Source organism: Taeniopygia guttata, chromosome Z (assembly GCF_048771995.1).
Source record: "Taeniopygia guttata chromosome Z, bTaeGut7.mat, whole genome shotgun sequence".
In the NCBI taxonomy this organism is placed as follows: Eukaryota; Metazoa; Chordata; class Aves; order Passeriformes; family Estrildidae; genus Taeniopygia; species Taeniopygia guttata.
Window position 1 is genome coordinate 7,073,968 of NC_133063.1, and position 17,340 is coordinate 7,091,307.

The 17,340-nt window shown below is 41.8% G+C and overlaps 1 protein-coding gene across 4 annotated transcripts; it reads left to right on the top strand.

The window, feature by feature from the left end:
• The first annotated feature begins 244 nt into the window (after nucleotides 1–244).
• LPL (lipoprotein lipase) lies at nucleotides 245–17,010 on the top strand. 4 transcript variants are annotated; one of them, XM_030257901.4, is made up of 11 exons: nucleotides 245–356; nucleotides 456–541; nucleotides 7,199–7,365; nucleotides 7,483–7,662; nucleotides 8,269–8,380; nucleotides 9,770–10,003; nucleotides 10,220–10,462; nucleotides 11,551–11,671; nucleotides 12,406–12,588; nucleotides 13,774–13,878; nucleotides 14,788–17,010. In XM_030257901.4, exons 2-11 carry the CDS (start codon nucleotides 481–483, stop codon nucleotides 14,831–14,833), a joined length of 1,452 nt encoding a protein of 483 aa, XP_030113761.3. In that variant the 5' UTR covers nucleotides 245–356; nucleotides 456–480; the 3' UTR covers nucleotides 14,834–17,010. The 4 variants fall into 4 exon arrangements, with proteins under 4 accessions (XP_030113761.3, XP_030113762.3, XP_030113763.3 ...); XM_030257902.4 differs by having other exon boundaries at nucleotides 7,202–7,365; XM_030257903.4 differs by having other exon boundaries at nucleotides 13,774–13,884; nucleotides 14,788–14,935.
• The last annotated feature ends 330 nt before the right edge of the window (nucleotides 17,011–17,340 follow it).

Consider the following 17,340-nt stretch of genomic DNA (forward strand, 5'->3'; position numbering starts at 1 on the left):
TGCCATGCCATGCCATGCCATGCCATGCCATGCCATGCCATGCCATGCCATGCCATGCCATGCCATGCCATGCCATGCCATGCCATGCCATGCCATGCCATGCCATCCCATCCCGTCCCGCTCCGCTCCATCCCGCGGGAGCGCCGATCCCGAACCCGCCCCACGCCCCGGGCAGCGCCGGCCCCGCCCCTCAGCGCTCGCCCAATGGGCGCGCAGAGTGCTTAGCATATTTACATATTCATTTACATATTTGCATATTGCCCGGGCCATAAAGGCGGGCCGAGGCGGTGCTGGGCGCTCCCCGGGCTGCCCTGTCTATCGCTGCACTTCGGCGCCGCGCTTCTGCTTTAGTCATCGTAAGTTTTTAGGGAAAAAAAAAAAAACCGCAAAAAAAAAAACTTACTTACTTTTAAAATTTTTTTAAAAAAAAATTTCTTTTTCTTTTCGCGCCGAAGCTCTGGTGGCCGCGGCAGAGGCGAGATGTGGAGGAAGGCGCTCCTGGCCGCCGTGTGCCTCTGCCTGCGCTGGGCGGCTCTCGGCGGTGAGTCCCGGGACGGGGGACACGGGGGGCTGCGGGCCTGCCTGCTGCTTTTTGGGATGGGGGGGCTTGGGGGAAGCGCTGCCGGCGTGGCGGGAAAAGGGAGTTTGCAATCTTTCCTTTGTGAAGCTGTCCCGGGAGTTCGGGATGCTGCGGGACCCGGGTTTCGCGGAGGGCGACCCTGAGACCTGGAGCCTGGTCCCCAGCCGAAACTCACGCACAGCTTGCCGGGCTGGTGGCGGGACGTGTTGAGGTTTGGGGTGTGTTTTTTTCCCAGAGACAAGGTGGCTTGCAGAGTCCCCTGTCCCAGCAGGGGATTTGCACAGCAGTAGCATCACGGTAAGATCCCTCGGCTTCCTCCTCTGTGGGACTCATCTATCCCAATATCCCAGCTTCGTTCAGTTCTTGTTCCTAGACAAGGCAAGGCTGAGTTTCATTGTTATCGTGGTGATTGATGTGTGCGAGCTGTAGTTAAGCCTGTAGCCTGTAATGAGCAGGATCCACCAGGGGAAAAGTGAACAGAGTGATTTTCTCTCTCTGGGCTCACTTACGGCTGTGTTTGCATTCTGCCTGTTGTACTTGTGCATAGACATCCTGTCCAAGCTAGAGGAAGTGGGAGATGTGCAAATGGTGCTAGATTTTCACTAATGCTCTCACAATGTAATTGAAGCTGCTATGGACAAATCGACTAGCTTCAGGAGACCACTACTCCTCAAGATTAAAACAAACTCTTAGAATATTGTTAGCAGTGCCCTGTCACAGGCTTACTTTCTTGCACTGATCTCCCACACATATTATCTGTCTTTAAAAGTTTCTGGCTTTAGCTCCTAGAGTTGCTTTGTGATCCTAAACTGGAATATATAAACTGCCATTTTTTCTGCTGTGGGTGCCTTTGTTACTTCTTTGTGTACAAGGAAGCTGAAGGAAAGTATTCAAAAGTAAGAGGATGGGGTGCTATGGTACAGCGAAAGGAATGTATTCTAGCTCTGAATCCAATCTTATGCCATCACAGACAATCAAAACCAGTTTTCACCACAGTAACCAAGCTCTATATATTAAAATAACTGTCTTCCCAGAGAAAGCTTTCATCCCTGCAGTAACTGATTTGCCACAGACTTACTAATAATTTCATTATTTCTTCTTAGGAGTAGGTTATATGAAAGCAGGTTGTGTGTTTATCCTAGAGCAATTCAAGCCACACTTCCGCACTTTTCCATGCACACCACAGTAAAATTTTTTTGAAACCACAGAAAACACATGATCCAGCCCTCCAGGAATCCAGAGTATTTAAAAAACAACATAGAAAAATATTTCTAGGTGAAGAAAACATTGATGTTCCAGGAAAAGATAAAAACATATTATAAATACATTCAGATTCTTATCTTTAACAGTGTAAATCCAGAGTCAGCATATTTACACTGTTGTGTGATGTGAGCTGCTGGCTTTTTTCTATGGTTTGTGTTTGGGATAGACATACCAGGGCAGCTGTGGCATGGCCTTTGAGAAACACTGCATTTCTGAGAAGGCACAGAGGTGAGGCTCTCGGCCTCAAGTTGTGCTGGAGATTATCATGATGACTAGCACTCCTAAAAGTTTGGTGGAATCTTCTCTGTGCAGAAGTACTTGCATGATAGGAATTTCTCGTGCATCTTTACCTCCGTATTACTGCAAAGTCTGACAGTGTTTGCATTTTACCTTCAGCTAATTCCAGATATTCCAGAGGGACTGATGGATGGCTAGATATCTGCTGGATTGAGTTTCAGGAGCCCCAGCTGCAGCTGAGTAAAGATTTGTCAGGGAGTACTACGGAGAGGGGTGGGCACCCCTGTCTGTGTACAGTGAGAGAACAGCAGTTTGCCAGCTGCAAAACTTGAGCTGGGAGGTTCTTACTCAGCTTCTGAACTTGTGTCCAGCAGCTTTCCAAAGGTGTTGCCCTTTCCACTGGCCCCACCTGGGAAGTGAAGCAGAACATACTCTCAGGGCTCTGCCGTTGAGGAATACATAAATAAACGTGAAGTTGTAATATTTTTGCAGCAAGGTTAAACAGTAACCTGACTTGTGAGGTAGGTTTCCTGGGATTGCAACACACAGTAGCCTGCTTTCAGTTTATAGTGTAGATCAAATTGAACAACAACCATTTCTGTGATATAGGCCCTTTACTTCAGCTGACTGTGAGTTTGCTTCAGAACTCCTAGAAATTCAGTCTGACTGATTGAAGGGTGTTCCTAATGCTGATTGTCGGCTGAGGGAAGATTTAGCCCAGTTAACTACACTGGTAAATATTTGATGTTATGTGCAGATGTTTGCTGCTGTGCATGCATGTCTCTGTAGGCTATAGAAGACACAGTCTAGCAGTATAATTTCTAAGGATCTTTGCACCTAGCTAATACTATTTCTATTTCTGAGTGCATAATGTCAGGAAATTGTTGTTTATCAAAGATTCCATTTTTAAAACCATAGCTTAGGTGCACTCATTCTGGCAAATGCATTGTTATATTTTGGCAACCTGTGTGATGTGGGCAGTTTAACTTTTGCTTAAAATTCCAGATGTTGTTACTTCCTCAAGACTCACATTCTCCACCCAGCTGACCAGTAGTAAACATTTTCACAGTCAAGCCAAGTTGTCTTGGGCTTCCTGTGAAATAAACTTGAGACTGAATTCTCTTGATTGGTGTGCCAGAATGCCTGAAGTCAGTGGGATGCTTTCAAAATTGATAATTGATAGGAGTCCCTAACTGAACGGAATTTCACCAGTTGCAAGTCCAAAGTGTCACAAACTTTGGACAGGGAAAACAAAACTACTGACTTCCCAGCTTGTAAGCTTCCTCCTCATCCTGCCACTTTCTTTGAGTTCTGTGAGATTTTCAAGACCTTGCCGCACAGGACAGCTTTTAATTTTTTTAAATATGGAAACTTGTATTGTGCAAGTAGGGGTGTAAGAAAAGAATCAGAAAACTTTGTATAGCATGACAAATGGTGAGATTTTGGCGATGCAGACTGAAAAGCCAGCTTCCATCTGGAACTGGTCATTTAATTCTTATTTCTGCTTCAGTTCCCTAAATAATCCCTTCATAGGTCATGCTAACTGTGAGCACATAGCAGCAGACAGAAAAAGTTGCAAAAAATCCTTGTATTTGTAACTGTGTGCCTGGAATCTCTGGCAATACACAGCACATGCCTTCGTACCTTTGCTGAACTATGTCTGGGAAAGTGTAGCTTTTAGCAAAAGCATGGATTTCTTTTTTATCTGCACGTGTTTACTTCCAGTCTGTTTTATCCAAAGGCCTTTTTTAGAAATGTGACCTGTGTTCTCGTCATAAAAGGCTACTTCAATTTCTCAACTTGGATGGATGTGTATTTCTTGATATCTAATTTCTGTATCTACATTGTGACAAATGCTATCTTAATTCAGATAAATTTCTGTCCACCTTTCAGAAACGTGATGAAAACTACCTATTTTGGGGTTTTTCGTGGTTTAATTAACTTGAGTTAAACAGCCTTATTAATTAAACTGTGGTGAGCGTGTACAGTGGCTGTCTTTGAACTTCTTTGTGTAAGACAATAAGGATGATGCCCAATGGTTCAATGGCTCAGGACACGATTCAAGGAGACTTTGCCCTTTAGATCTGTGAGGAAAGTGTCTGTGGCAAAAGTCTATGAATGACAAAGTTTGGTTCTGAATAATTTTTTTAGTAGACCAAGAAATACAATGAGGTATGAAAGCAGAAGTGGGAAATGCTTGTTTTCTGAAGTGATGTGCTGAACTTCTCTGCTTCAGATTTAAAGCATGGTACATGCAGGCGTTGATCTGTGTGGTGGCTGTGCACAGGCTGTGTGTACCTGTACTCTGCACAGCCAGGATGTGAGGTGGTACTGCAGCATGTGTGCAGCACAGCATTAGGTGTAGACAAGATATCTTCTGCTCTGAGCTGTATAGAATTTACAAAGCCAAACTCAGGCAAATTTTGAGGAAAGCTTCTTGATGAGCACACCATGAAGAAGTCTGTAATAAACTCCACTACACACACACTTCCCTCATCCAAAGGGTATCTTGTCTGCTGGGAGCTGACCATATGTGGACATAAGATAACATGACACTTTTTGTGGGCATAAGATGATAACAGTAATTTCTTCTGACTTTCTAATCCTCATACAACATAGTTAAATGAAAAAAGTGGCTGCCTGCCATAACTCATGGGCTGTTGCTTTGCAGCTGCTTTTTCTTGATGGTGACTGTATCTCAGTGATTTTCTATTCTCAAAACCCCATCAAAGACTTTTAGATAAAAACACAGAAATATGTGTGAAGCACTTAGCACATCTTCAGTGGCAGGTGCCACTGCACTGCAATCTTTCTAAGCTTGGTGCACTTTTCCAAGTGTGCCCTCAAGTATAGTACACTTTGAATTGTAAATTTCCTATGAGCTTGTTTTCAAAAGAGCTGTGGTCTGAACTTACATGCAAATTCTAGCATGTGTTTGTAATTTAAAACACACTACAAGACAGGATATCAATGTAATTTAGATTTTGGATGATTATCAGATAAGTTTAATCCAGAAGGGAAATGATATTTAGGTATGAAAGGAAGCACTATTAACTAGTGAGCAGGTGGACTATTCTTTTTCGCCTTCCTGTGCTAGAAGGGAATATACATAATTGAAAGTCCTAGCATTGTATGCCTTACAATTGAAAGCTGTACTTGTTCCTTTCAAGATTTTACTGACTCACAGCTGAGTGAAAAATTATAGCTGATATTTAAACAACCAGCCTTTGGGACTTTTCTTTTTCTGTCAGAAAAGTAAATAATATAGGTCTAAAGATTTTTTTCCAAAAAAAGTGTTTTATACTGTCAGTTGGTGACAAAGAGAAATTTTGAGCATGCAGAAATAGAGAAAAAAGTGCAAACATTTGTTTTGTTTGGTAAATTTATCTTTCATTAGTGGGTAAAATGTCATATTTACCATTATGTGAATGCTTGTACTGGTAGAAGGATAGGTAAGGTCTATGAAAAACACCTTTCTTTAGAAGGAAGGAGGCAGGAAGGGGGCCCTCAGTGTAATTATCCTGGATTAGCTAGCCAGCCTAGCACAGTCAAGGTCAAAACCTAAAGCTGAGTACTGCCTCTGTTCAGTGAGTGGTTCTTGCTTTCCTGCATGTGCTTTGACAGGTGAGAAATCCTGCTGAACTTGGGCAATTTTAAGCCATTGATTATGGCTGAAGAATTTCTCTGAGACTGCTACATAAGCATTTGTTGCAAGGCTCTGTGCTGGTTTTAGACCTGGTGAGGGAGGTTAGATCCTGATTTTTTGTGACCCTCCAAGCACAGCAAGAACTTCCAAGACTTTTTAGAGCTACCTGAGGTGAGGTCAGGCACAAGTCAGTGCCCTGTTGTGTATGGTAGCTTGAATGAGAAGACCAGAAAAGCTGTTTTGGAAAAAAATGAATTGTTAATTATTTATCACCTGAGCGACACAGCACAACTTTATGCAAATCTACCAATTATCATAGAAAACCTCTTTTGCAATGGGAAAAGGGAGTGGAAATCTGTTCTATGTGCCTTATCTTGTCCATTTGTGTTCCCTATGGTGGCTCAGAGCCATTCATTAATGTGTCTTTAGGAGTTTGTGAAAGGTTGGTGGTCTTGATGCCAGGAAAGACAATGCTGAGCAGGACAGAGCTGGCCTAAGTTCAGCTGCACTCGAAAAACAGGCAATCAATATTTGCGTAACTCACGTTGCCAAGCAGGGGCCTGGGTTTTGAAAATTTAATTACAGGGTGTGCTGTACATAGAGGCATTTAGGACTTGAATCAGACCTAAAAAAGAGGAGACATTTAAGTTTCTTACAAAAAAAAATGGTGAGTGTGATGCCTAAAGTCACTTCTCTGTCTTGGAAGGCACAGGACTACTTACATTTTGAAGCTGGAAGTTGGAGGGAGTGATCTTTGCAGGCCACAACATGCTTTGTTACCACCAGTACAAGATCAGTGCCTCCTTCCCCAGCCTCCTTCCCTCTGCTTCAGGCCCAGAAAGATATTTTTCTGCAACTTATTTTTCTGTAGGTTATCAGATGACCTGAAAATGTACTCCAAAACAGGCTGCTGGTTTGCTAGTTCAGTTTCTCTGATGGGTGTCTGAGCTTCTCACCTGCTGTTTGTTGGTCAAAACTTAAAACTAGTATTTTGTAAAACAGTGGTGCTTCACAGCTTTTGATGCACAATGATATGGATTTATAAAAGGCCTTGTTAGGCAGTGATTATTGGCAAGGTGATGTGGAAGATACACCACCAAAATATGTAATAATATGGTAGTAACTCTCTGCTTTCCTGGATGACTGTCTGTGGCTGTTGTGTGCAGTTTTCTGTACTCTTGTGATACTTAAGAGGTTTCCTGCTTAATGTAATGGGGAAAATACTCTCAAAATGTATTCATACCTCTCTGACAGCTCAGCAGATTTTTACTGTTTTAGCAGGAAGGGGAACAATTTTCACCCTTTGATTTTGTCTTTACACGGCTGTTGTGTGTCCACTGAGTGCAGTAGGAAATGAAAACCACCCATCCCATTTTTTGACGGTTCCAGGTATCTCTCCAATATTGCACCTGTGCCTTCTGAGTTTGTCCTAGTACTTCTAAAATACTGCTATGTTTTTTATGCTCCTACAGCAGAAGGCAAAAACAATTTTGAGGGAATCGAGAGCAAGTTTTCCTTACGGACACCTGCAGAGCCCGATGAGGATGTCTGCTACCTGGTTCCTGGGCAGGTGAACAGCCTGGCACGGTGCAACTTCAACCACACCAGTAAAACCTTTGTGGTGATCCATGGGTGGACGGTAAGATAAAGTGGGAGGAATCTCCCTTTTAGCCACACTTTCGATAAACTACGCAGAAGCGTCTCACAGACATAGTAATATATCTCCTATTTTAATTAAAATCGCCAAAACCTACAGGTGACAGGGATGTATGAAAGCTGGGTCCCGAAGCTGGTGGATGCTCTGTACAAGAGGGAGCCAGACTCAAATGTCATCGTGGTGGACTGGCTGGTTCGAGCTCAGGAGCACTACCCGGTGTCGGCTGCGTACACCAGGCTGGTGGGAAAGGATGTTGCTACTTTTATTGACTGGATGGAGGTAAGACATGGAGACATGTCTCACATTCTACGTAGTGTCATGGGAGACAAAACAGCAATGACACGGCTGTGTTAATCATCTCCTCTTGGGTAGATGGAGTAAAACTATTGTAGACCTTAGTTTTGCTGGACTGGTAAAATTCCAGCTTTGGTGTACTGGCTATCTCCCACTCAGAGGCCTTTTCTACTGCATTCCAAAGATTTTACCGTGGGGTCCCATGTGTCTAGAGTATTTCAGAGGGCTCTGTGAGAGGTAGCTGTGAAAGACAGGCTCCAATATATTATACAGAAGCCAGTCCTTGGCAATTGGAAATGTGCCGTGCCTTAGGAGATCCAGAAATTGGGAGGGAGAGAGTGGCTGAAAACCTTTCTAAAAGAAATAGCCCTGTGTTCTGTCCTTTATTTTGCATTCCTCTGTTTTGATTTTGGCCATAAATTTGTTAGATAAAGAAATTTACAATGGCACAAAATTATGATAACTATATAGTGTTTCTTCTGTTATTCGTGGCTCAAACAAAAATCCCAGTATTAACAAAACATTTTTTGTATCTTCTTACATTTTTTTGTGTTTGGTTTTGAACTTTAAACAAAATTTTCTCTTCTGTAGGAGGAATTCAATTATCCCCTCAACAAGCTCCACTTGCTGGGGTACAGTCTAGGTGCTCATGCTGCTGGGATTGCTGGGAATCTGACCAAAAAGAAGGTGAACAGAATTACTGGTAAGAAAACCTGTGACTGTAGAGTGGACAGTCACATTTCTTCCATACAGAAATATTATGTTCCACTGAAAAATCACCAGAATAATTGTTGCTTGCTGTCAGTACTTTGGCTATGTATTTGTGATTTAATAAAATGGCAGGGCTGATATTTCTGGGGTAGAACTGGAAAAAGATCCAGAAAATAACAACAAGGGTGGTGAGTGAAAAATCTTTGCTTCTTTACAAGAAATGAGTGAGTAGGCCCTGATAAAGGAGTAGTTTGGGGGGTTGTGGTGGGGACTGACCAAACCATGACTTGGCAAAGGTCGCAGTATCTCTTGCAGCATAAGAAATTCAGTGGGTTGTCTTTATCCAGGCAGTCATTCCTTGCAGCTTATAGGAGCCATTGAAACAGAACAGGAAGTAAATTCTGCTGCAGCAAGTTTAGTACTTGCAGAATTCTTTGCCATGGGATGACATAGATACAAGAAGTTTATCTAGGCTCAAAGGGAGACAGAAGAGATCCAGTGCGGATTATTACAAAGTTTATGGTAACAGGCTCAAGAAATATTCTAGGCTGGAAATAATACTGTGAGAATTTGGGGAAAACGTATTTTTCCCTGTTGCTATGTCTGCTTAGATGCCTGATTTTTGGAGCCTGAGAAATCTGCTAGACAAAGCTGAGTGCATGGCCACTCTGGGGCTGGTTTACAACCCAGCACCTCGAGAGCTGAGCTACTAGCACTGATCTCATTGACAAAGGAATTGCCTGCATCAGCAAATGAGGCTAAGAAAATTGCTCATCTGTGGTGTCTTTGCTGAGAGAGCTTGGGAGCACCATTCAGAAGGGAGCCTACCACCTAGCACTTTACTCTTTCACCTGAGCCTGACTGTGATCCCAGTTTTTTTGATGTTAGTGTTGCTGCAGCTTGACAGTTTATCATAATAATCCCCTTCCCCTTAGGTAAGTAGACTTAGGTATGTAGTGAAGCCCTCATTTATGTTTCCTGCTTGTTCCCCTGGCATGGAGTTCTCAGCAAGGCTTTTCCATACTTCAGACACTTCAGATACAAGTTCTACATTTCTTGACAAGAAAGAAATACATTGAGAAAATACTTATGAGCTTTTTTCTCCCATCCACTGGAAATGCTACAGCTCTGAGGAAGTTAGCTGGGCTTCCTTCCATGTGTTTGCATACACTTTTATTATTTTAAACTGTGACAACATTTCAAGGTAGTGCTTTTGGTTCTCCTGTATACATTAATGATATTTAAGTGATCCATCTGTAATGTCTGCAGGAAAACTCAATATTCTAGTCCAATGTGGCAGCTGAGTTTGGCATTTGTTATCAATGTCAGTATCTTTGGCAGACAATAATACCAGTTTTTCATTATGGTTTGCCCCATAAAGGGCTGGATCCTGCTGGTCCTACCTTTGAGTATGCTGATGAAGTCACCCGCCTCTCCCCGGATGATGCTGAGTTTGTGGATGTCCTACACACCTACACCCGAGGCTCTCCAGACCGCAGCATTGGGATCCAGAAGCCTGTTGGACATATTGATATTTATCCCAATGGTGGAGGTTTCCAGCCAGGCTGCAATTTGGGAGAAGCACTGCGTCTGATTGCTGAGAAAGGGCTTGGAGGTGAGGTTGCTCTGCAACAAACAGTATAACATTCTGAGGGAAACCTGCAAGGTGTCTCTGAGAGGCACAGGAATATGTTCTTTCAAGTGCTTTTAAAAGTCATCTTGTAATGCCCAGATCCACCGTTGTGGATCATGCCTGTTGACAGCATTGCTTAGGGATTAATATTATTATGTGCACACATGTATACGTATTACACATTTTCATTCTTTCAAGATGTGGATCAGCTGGTGAAATGCTCCCATGAGCGATCCATCCACCTCTTCATTGACTCTCTCCTCAATGAAGAAAAGCCAAGCATGGCCTACCGCTGCAACACAAAGGAGGCCTTTGAGAAGGGCCTCTGCCTCAGCTGCCGCAAGAACCGCTGCAACAATCTGGGTTACAAGGTCAACAGAGTGAGAACAAAGAGAAACACCAAAATGTATCTGAAAACCCGTGCTCAGATGCCCTACAAAGGTAGGCACTCCTTGCTTACTGGTGAGCAAGCCTGGTGCTTGTGCTCAGCTGTGTGTCATGATGGGCACGTGCTGCAGATGAGAATATTGCTGCTTTGGTGCCTGTGGCAAGTAGGGGTGACGCTGGCCAGCAGTTTGCCTTAAATGCAAGTCTCAGAGAAAAATGTTGTCTTAACTCGAGGTGTGGGGTAGAGTGCAAAAAGAAAGGTATTTTGTAACAAGTTTCTAAGGCGCAAAAGTTAGACTTCCTCTGCTGCCTGATCACTTGGAACTTTTCCCATGTTTTTCATCCAAATGATTACTTCTTTCCGCTGGGGAAATAATTGGCAGAACTCAGTCTGATGAGCATCTTAGTTAAAGATACGTGAGCATCAGATTTGTGTCTTTGGTAGTGCACTTGCTAGAGGACCACCAGCTCTCATTAAAATATCTCAGCACTTCTTGATTGTAGTTGCTGCTGTGGGAGGTCTGAGAAGGAGAATACCAGAGAGAACTGGCAATATTTTGGAAAGTATTTTCCTCCCAGCTAGGAAAATAATATTGGATTTTACTACTTTATTTTCATCCTTAGCTTTGCCTATACCCCATGGTATGCTTATAGTGTGCATTGTGTGATGGACCAGCAATCAAAAGGCACAGTCCTGCACTCTTAGAGCAGCTGCAAGACTGTTGGCATTTGGTGCTTAACCTGCAGTGTCAGAGGATTGATTTTTTTTTCCTTTTACCAAGCCTCCTGTAAGAGAGGGATACAGCTTACTTGCTTCAAGTCAAGTATTGCAAGTCTTACAGGTTTAATAGCAGGTTTGAAGGTGATACAGCATACTCTGGGGTTATTACAGTGGCAGCTTGAATGAGAAGTTTAACTGCAAGAACTGCAAATGTGTTCTTTAATGGTGATTGCCTTGCTTGCTAATATTTACATTCTCACAAAAATAGTTCCCTGGACACATGCAGGGAAATAAACTCATTTTAGTGAAGCTGGCATATTCCAGCCTAGGATTTTCAGAACAGAGGCAGGGTGGTTTTGTCACCAGCTGTCTCTTTGGAAATTGAGTTTTCCTAATGGCATTTTCTTTTGTATTCTTTCAGTTTTTCATTACCAGGTCAAGATCCATTTCTTTGGAAAGACTAACATGACCAAGACAAACCAGCCATTCCTGATCTCTCTCTATGGCACCCTAGATGAGAGTGAGAACATTGGTTTCACGCTGTGAGTAGCTACAGAAACAACTGCAAAGTACCATAACTTTGTTAGTTTCAACTGAAAACTTGTTCTGCCTTCAGCTACACTAATCTTACAGGGTCCCAGAATCTGCTCTTGTTCTTGGTCAAGGACTTGCATTCAATTCTGAAGCTAATGAACCAAATCCTACAGGAGGTCTTCTTGATAAGACATCTGAAATATGGAAATGTGAAGTCTGCCCTGTGACTAAACCTAATAAGAGTGTTTCCAGTGCTTTCTTATTTTCTTCTCAGTATCTTTACACCATGTTAAATCTTCCTAAAAGTAGACTTATGCATCTGAAGGTCTCAGTGCAGAAGCTGAAGGAGACTTGGGATTTGCATTGACAGCTCTGCAAATAAGCAGAAGTTTGTGTGTACATCCCTAAACACAGGCTGACAGGGAATGGAGCTGGAAAACACCAAAGCCTGTTTTCTGCTCTGAGGAATGTAAACTGGTTATGGATAGTTGTCTGGCTTTTCTGAGAGTCACCAGTACAGGGGAGGACAACCCTTGCCTGGCAGATGTGCCAGGATTTTACCAGCCTTGCTGCAGAAGGATGTTTCCTTTTGCCTCTACAAGAGGTAGAGGTGTTTTTGCTTCCTTCTCTGGAGTACAAAAATTCCAGATTCTATTGCTCCTTAATTTTCTTTGTCTGTCCAAGAATTTCAGGTGGGTTTTTTTTTTTTAATTTGTTTGCTTTCTTATTCTCCTCCCCACAGGCCTGAAGTCTCCTCAAACAAGACCTTCTCCTTCCTGATTTACACAGAAGTGGATATTGGAGACCTGCTTATGGTGAAGCTGCAGTGGGAAAAAGACACCTTCTTCAGCTGGTCAGACTGGTGGACTCCTTTTACATTTGACATCCAGAGAATCAGAATGAAGTCAGGGGAAACTCAGAAAAAGTAATTTGTTTTGATTGTTATAAACTATATTATTTCTAATTGACAGTGCTCCCTAATTTTGGTATCTCACAGACTGGGACAAATGTGTAACTGCTTACAGTTGCAAATAGGTGCAGCATAAATGATAATCAGGACTCCAGTGATATCAAACCACCATTTGTATCAGCCAGGTTCAGCCATTTACTTCCACTGGGATCTGCAATTTGTAGTCTTCCTCCCATGTAATTAATTTGTATCCCACTATTGTATCTACTTAAGGTTAGTTATAATATGCAAGAGACTGTCTCCATGAACCAGCACCAGTGATTGTGTTTGCAATTTCTGTCCTTCTTCATGCTGGCTGTTTGTATAGGCTTTGTCACAAAGAGCATGCTTAGATGGAGATTTTTAGAGATCCTTCCAAATGTGTGCTTGCAGAAGAATTTATTGCTTAGTTAAGTTGGATTTTTTTAGGGGTTGAATACCTGAATCGTGGGTGAAAACTGAAACACGTGACTGTTGCAGGACATTGCTAATGCGTGAATGTTGAAACATCAAAGCCTGAACAGAAGTGCTTTGACATGAATCTTTTGAAATACTCATTTTCACTAAACATGAGATCTGTTTGCAGAACATGGGCCCAGAACAGAGTATGTGTGTCATATGTATAGTATAGTAAATAATAATAAGTTCCTCCTTTGAATAAACAGGTCAGTCACTTGATCAAAGAACAGTTATCAGAGCTGAACAAATATTGGGGTGGGGAAAGTTCTGATAAATAGAAAAGTGAGTGCTCATGTTTTCTGGAAATTGCAACCTGCTTTGTTTGCACATGTGTGAGGGAGTATGGCTTTTTTCCCAGCTCATTCACCTGACAAAAAACTCACATAAAGACTGGTGTAAATAAAGATCCAAGAGACTTTGGGATAGAACTTCTGCTGTCTTAGCCAAAAGATTTTTTTGCAGAGGATCAGTAAAAGTTATGGCTATGCTTTGATGCCCATGTATAATTCATTTACCAGTTCTTGCACAGCCATTTCTTTTGTTACAGATTCTCTTTTAAGAATAACTTTCTCACAGGCTTGTAAAGTAGCAGTGCCCCATGTGACAAAGTATAAAGACTGTTTCCAAGCACCAGTCTTTTTTCTAAGATTAAAAAGGGGTGTTTGGCTCAGTCTTGTGATTCTTCCAATGTTTTTTCCACAGAGTGGTGTTCTGCTCTCGAGATGGCACTTCGCGTCTCAGCAAGGGAGAAGAGGCAGCAATATTTGTGAAATGCTCGGAGCAGCCCGCCAACAGGAAGAGAGGAGGGTACAAGTAATCACTACTGGTTTTAGATTGTTTTATTACCACCTTTAATTGACTTGTACACCAGTCTTCTCAAGGCTTCAAAAGCATCACAGCTCAGACTAACCAGAGGTTTGCTTATGGCCACTTTGGCAGCTTAAAAACTGTTGGCTTGTTTCTCTGCTCCCTGTCCCTGTGTGGTTGGTGGCATGTCTGAGAAGCAGGTGCCAGTCCCTGCATCTCACAGTCACTTGGTGGCCAAGTATGAGGGACTGTTAGGGAGGGCTGCAGACAAGGCACTAGCACAAAGAGGAAAGCATGTCTCTGTCTCAGCACTTACCCTGAGCTACAGAACATTCAAACTTCCACGCTGGGTCAGCTCAGAGCCCTCCCCCCGTGCTGGCCAGCAGCAGGTTTGGAGGCTGGTACAAGAATGGAGCAGGCTTCTGAAGGTGCTCTTGTTAGCTTTCTGATGGCAGCCATCAGGTGAGTGAGTTCCTGAGAGTTTCATCTCTATGGATCAGAGATTCTGCCTTTGTTTAATAGCCCTTTAGTGCACTTTAATATTTTTATTGATAATTTTCCTGACCCAGATTAGATGTGGGGACAGTCTTTGGACTTTACCCACTAAAGTTTCAGATAGAGAAGTGGTTGTATTTATTTTAGTTAAATTACTGTGTGTGAATGGTCTCATGGGGACACTTCTGGACTGAGATCTAGCTCTGCATAAAAATGCATATGTGCTGGCCATTACGCTGGGGCAATGACCTGGACAGGCCTTGAGACCTCTGATAAAATCAAGCAGAAGCCTAAGCATGTAATTTGTCTTCCTGTTAAGTAGGGAGTTTTAAAATCTTAATTCTCAAAAATAAGACAAGAAGGAACATCTTACATCTTCCTTATCACCTTTATATTTTTTTTTTTTCTCCACAGTACCAAGAAAGCCTCGAAAGAAAATTCTGCTCATGAATCTGCTTAAGTGACAAGCAAAAAGATTTTTCACACTGGGGAGGAGAAAAGTCTGTTCATCCCATAGTGGACTGGATGTTCAGAACCAAATATATAGAAATATTTATCCGCTGCTGGATTTTTGCCTGCTATTCCTAGCTATTTTAGAGACTTCTTGTAAAAAAGTCTCAGCATATGAAGTTACTAACCATGAAGATACATTATCCAAATAGTTAAAAATGAAAGAAACCTGCAAAACTAATTGCCAAATTTTGGAGTGATGAAAAGATATAGGCAATTTTGCTTAATCATGGTGCCTTGAGCAAGGTTTCTTGACATCAGATCCTATATAGCAATTTTTGAATATTTATTGAAAAGAAACAAAGCCCTGTACTTGGTTTTATTTTATATTGCTGTTGTTGTTTTGTTTGGTTTTGGATTTTCTTTTTTTGTTAGTTGTTTTTTTTGTTCTTTCCATGAGTCATTTGAAACAATTTTTTTGTGTCTTGGCTAATTGAATTTTCAGGCAGTTCAGTGGAGAGAGTTCATTGTTTTTCAAGTGTGTTTTTATCAAATAAGTAGGTTTCCCATGTGAGAAAAGAAAAACACCTCTGCTGTCTGTAATACTAGAACATGTCAGGGACGGACTTAATATGGGGATGAATTTTTTAGTTTATGTTTATGAATGTATTTAATTGGGGGTAGATGCCAGTGCTGTTTAGCAATAGGTATGATCTGTTAAGCTATATACTTCTATGCCACTTACCCTGGAATAAATAGCTCTAGGAGAAGGCAGCAATGCCAGTGTCTTATGCAGACATTTAATATTTTATCTATACTTTTCAGTTATTGCAAATGCAACTGTCTAGCCTTCAGCACTGTGAAAATGGAACTGCAGAGGAACTGAGCTACCAGAAAATGCAGGAAACAGATATCTTCCCCCCACCCTCCACCCTCTCCCTGCTTGCTTGCGTCATGTTTGCCAAAACTGTCACAGTTTTCTCTGCTCCTTGACACCAAGTGTCAGTCATGCCGCTGCGTGGCTGCTGTATGCAGCTCTCAGTGCAAGTGAATCCACTTGATAGCTGACAAGGATGCTCATACTTCCCTGTACTGGAGCTGTGACTGCCAGTGATCCATCTCAGTTCGTTTCTTGGCTGTGGTACAGTGCTAGGAGCTGCTTAGTTTTCTGCCATGAGATGGAATTCAGCAGGAAGCAGGAGCTGAGCCAATTAAAAGCAGCCTGGTTGTGTGCTCTACAAGAAGTACTCTGAAAAACACTCAAATTAGCCATGCTGCAAGTTTAAAAATATAGGTATATTGAAGGCAGTCTGCTTCCCCGTTTTTAAGTAGCACATAAGGTGCAATAGCCCTCTTTCAACTTTCTAGAGAGTAAACAAAATGTGGGGGAGGTACAAGGGCTTGAAGGTAGACATTTGGAGAAGTGTAATGTTAGCTGTTGATGCTGGGTGTTGTAGTCTTTTCCTGCATGTGCAAGACAGCATGGAGATGGTGATTTCTCCAATATCATCCCATCTTAAAAGCAAAGAAAAAAAAGTGTACGTGTTTATGTGCACAATTTGTTTCTTTTTTCCAACTGTAGCTGCTAGTATATTTGGGGATAAAAGTCTTAAACAGTGCAATATGTTGGAATATTAATAGCTCTGAATTTGCTCACATTTGGTTTCACATTTGATTAAACTACAGCAGAGATGTGATGAGTCACTGAGGGTGGGGTTGAGTACTGAACCACTGCATTTGAGACCTCTAAAAATAAATACAGTGATTTATTCCCTATAGATTCCACATTTTGTTGCCATTTTCTCTTAAAAGGTAAAGTCTTCAGAAGTAAAATATCTGGACAGTTCTTAATACAGGATCAAATACAAACACATTTAGAATTTGGATACAAAATAGTGAGGGCTCTTTTCGTAAGGAAACAAGATTTAGCTTTGAATGTTATTTATTAGCTGTAAATAAGATATTTATGAGTGTAAAGGTAGTTTGTATATATTGCTAAAGTTGCTGACAGTCTCTACATTAATACAGTTGTGTAGTATTAATCCTGTACATAGCTTTCAGAGATTTTTATCAACAAGCCACTTACATTGCACTGTTTCCAATGTCATTAATACAATTTCTTTTTGAAATCTCCTCAGTTTTGTATAGAACAGAAACCTATGGTTTTAATAAAATTCTCAAACTGAATCTGAAGTCACCTACTTTCCTCTTGATGAAACCATCTGCTGTATACCTTTTATGTGAAGGCCAGAGCTTATCCTTGAATTCTGGGCTGAAAAGATGGAATGAGACACTAGAAAAAAAAACCCAAAAACGGAATGTGTGATTTCTGCACTGCTCTCCCCCATATCATTTTGGGAAATGCAAAACTCATGTATTAAGACACCAAGGAATCACTGCATGGAACAAAATATCCCACATCATAAAAGAGGTAGCTTTTCACAGTTTGTGGTTTTCGAGTTTCAGGCCCTTTTAAGAACAGTCCAAGAACTGTCCTTACTTCGAAGGACTCGTTTC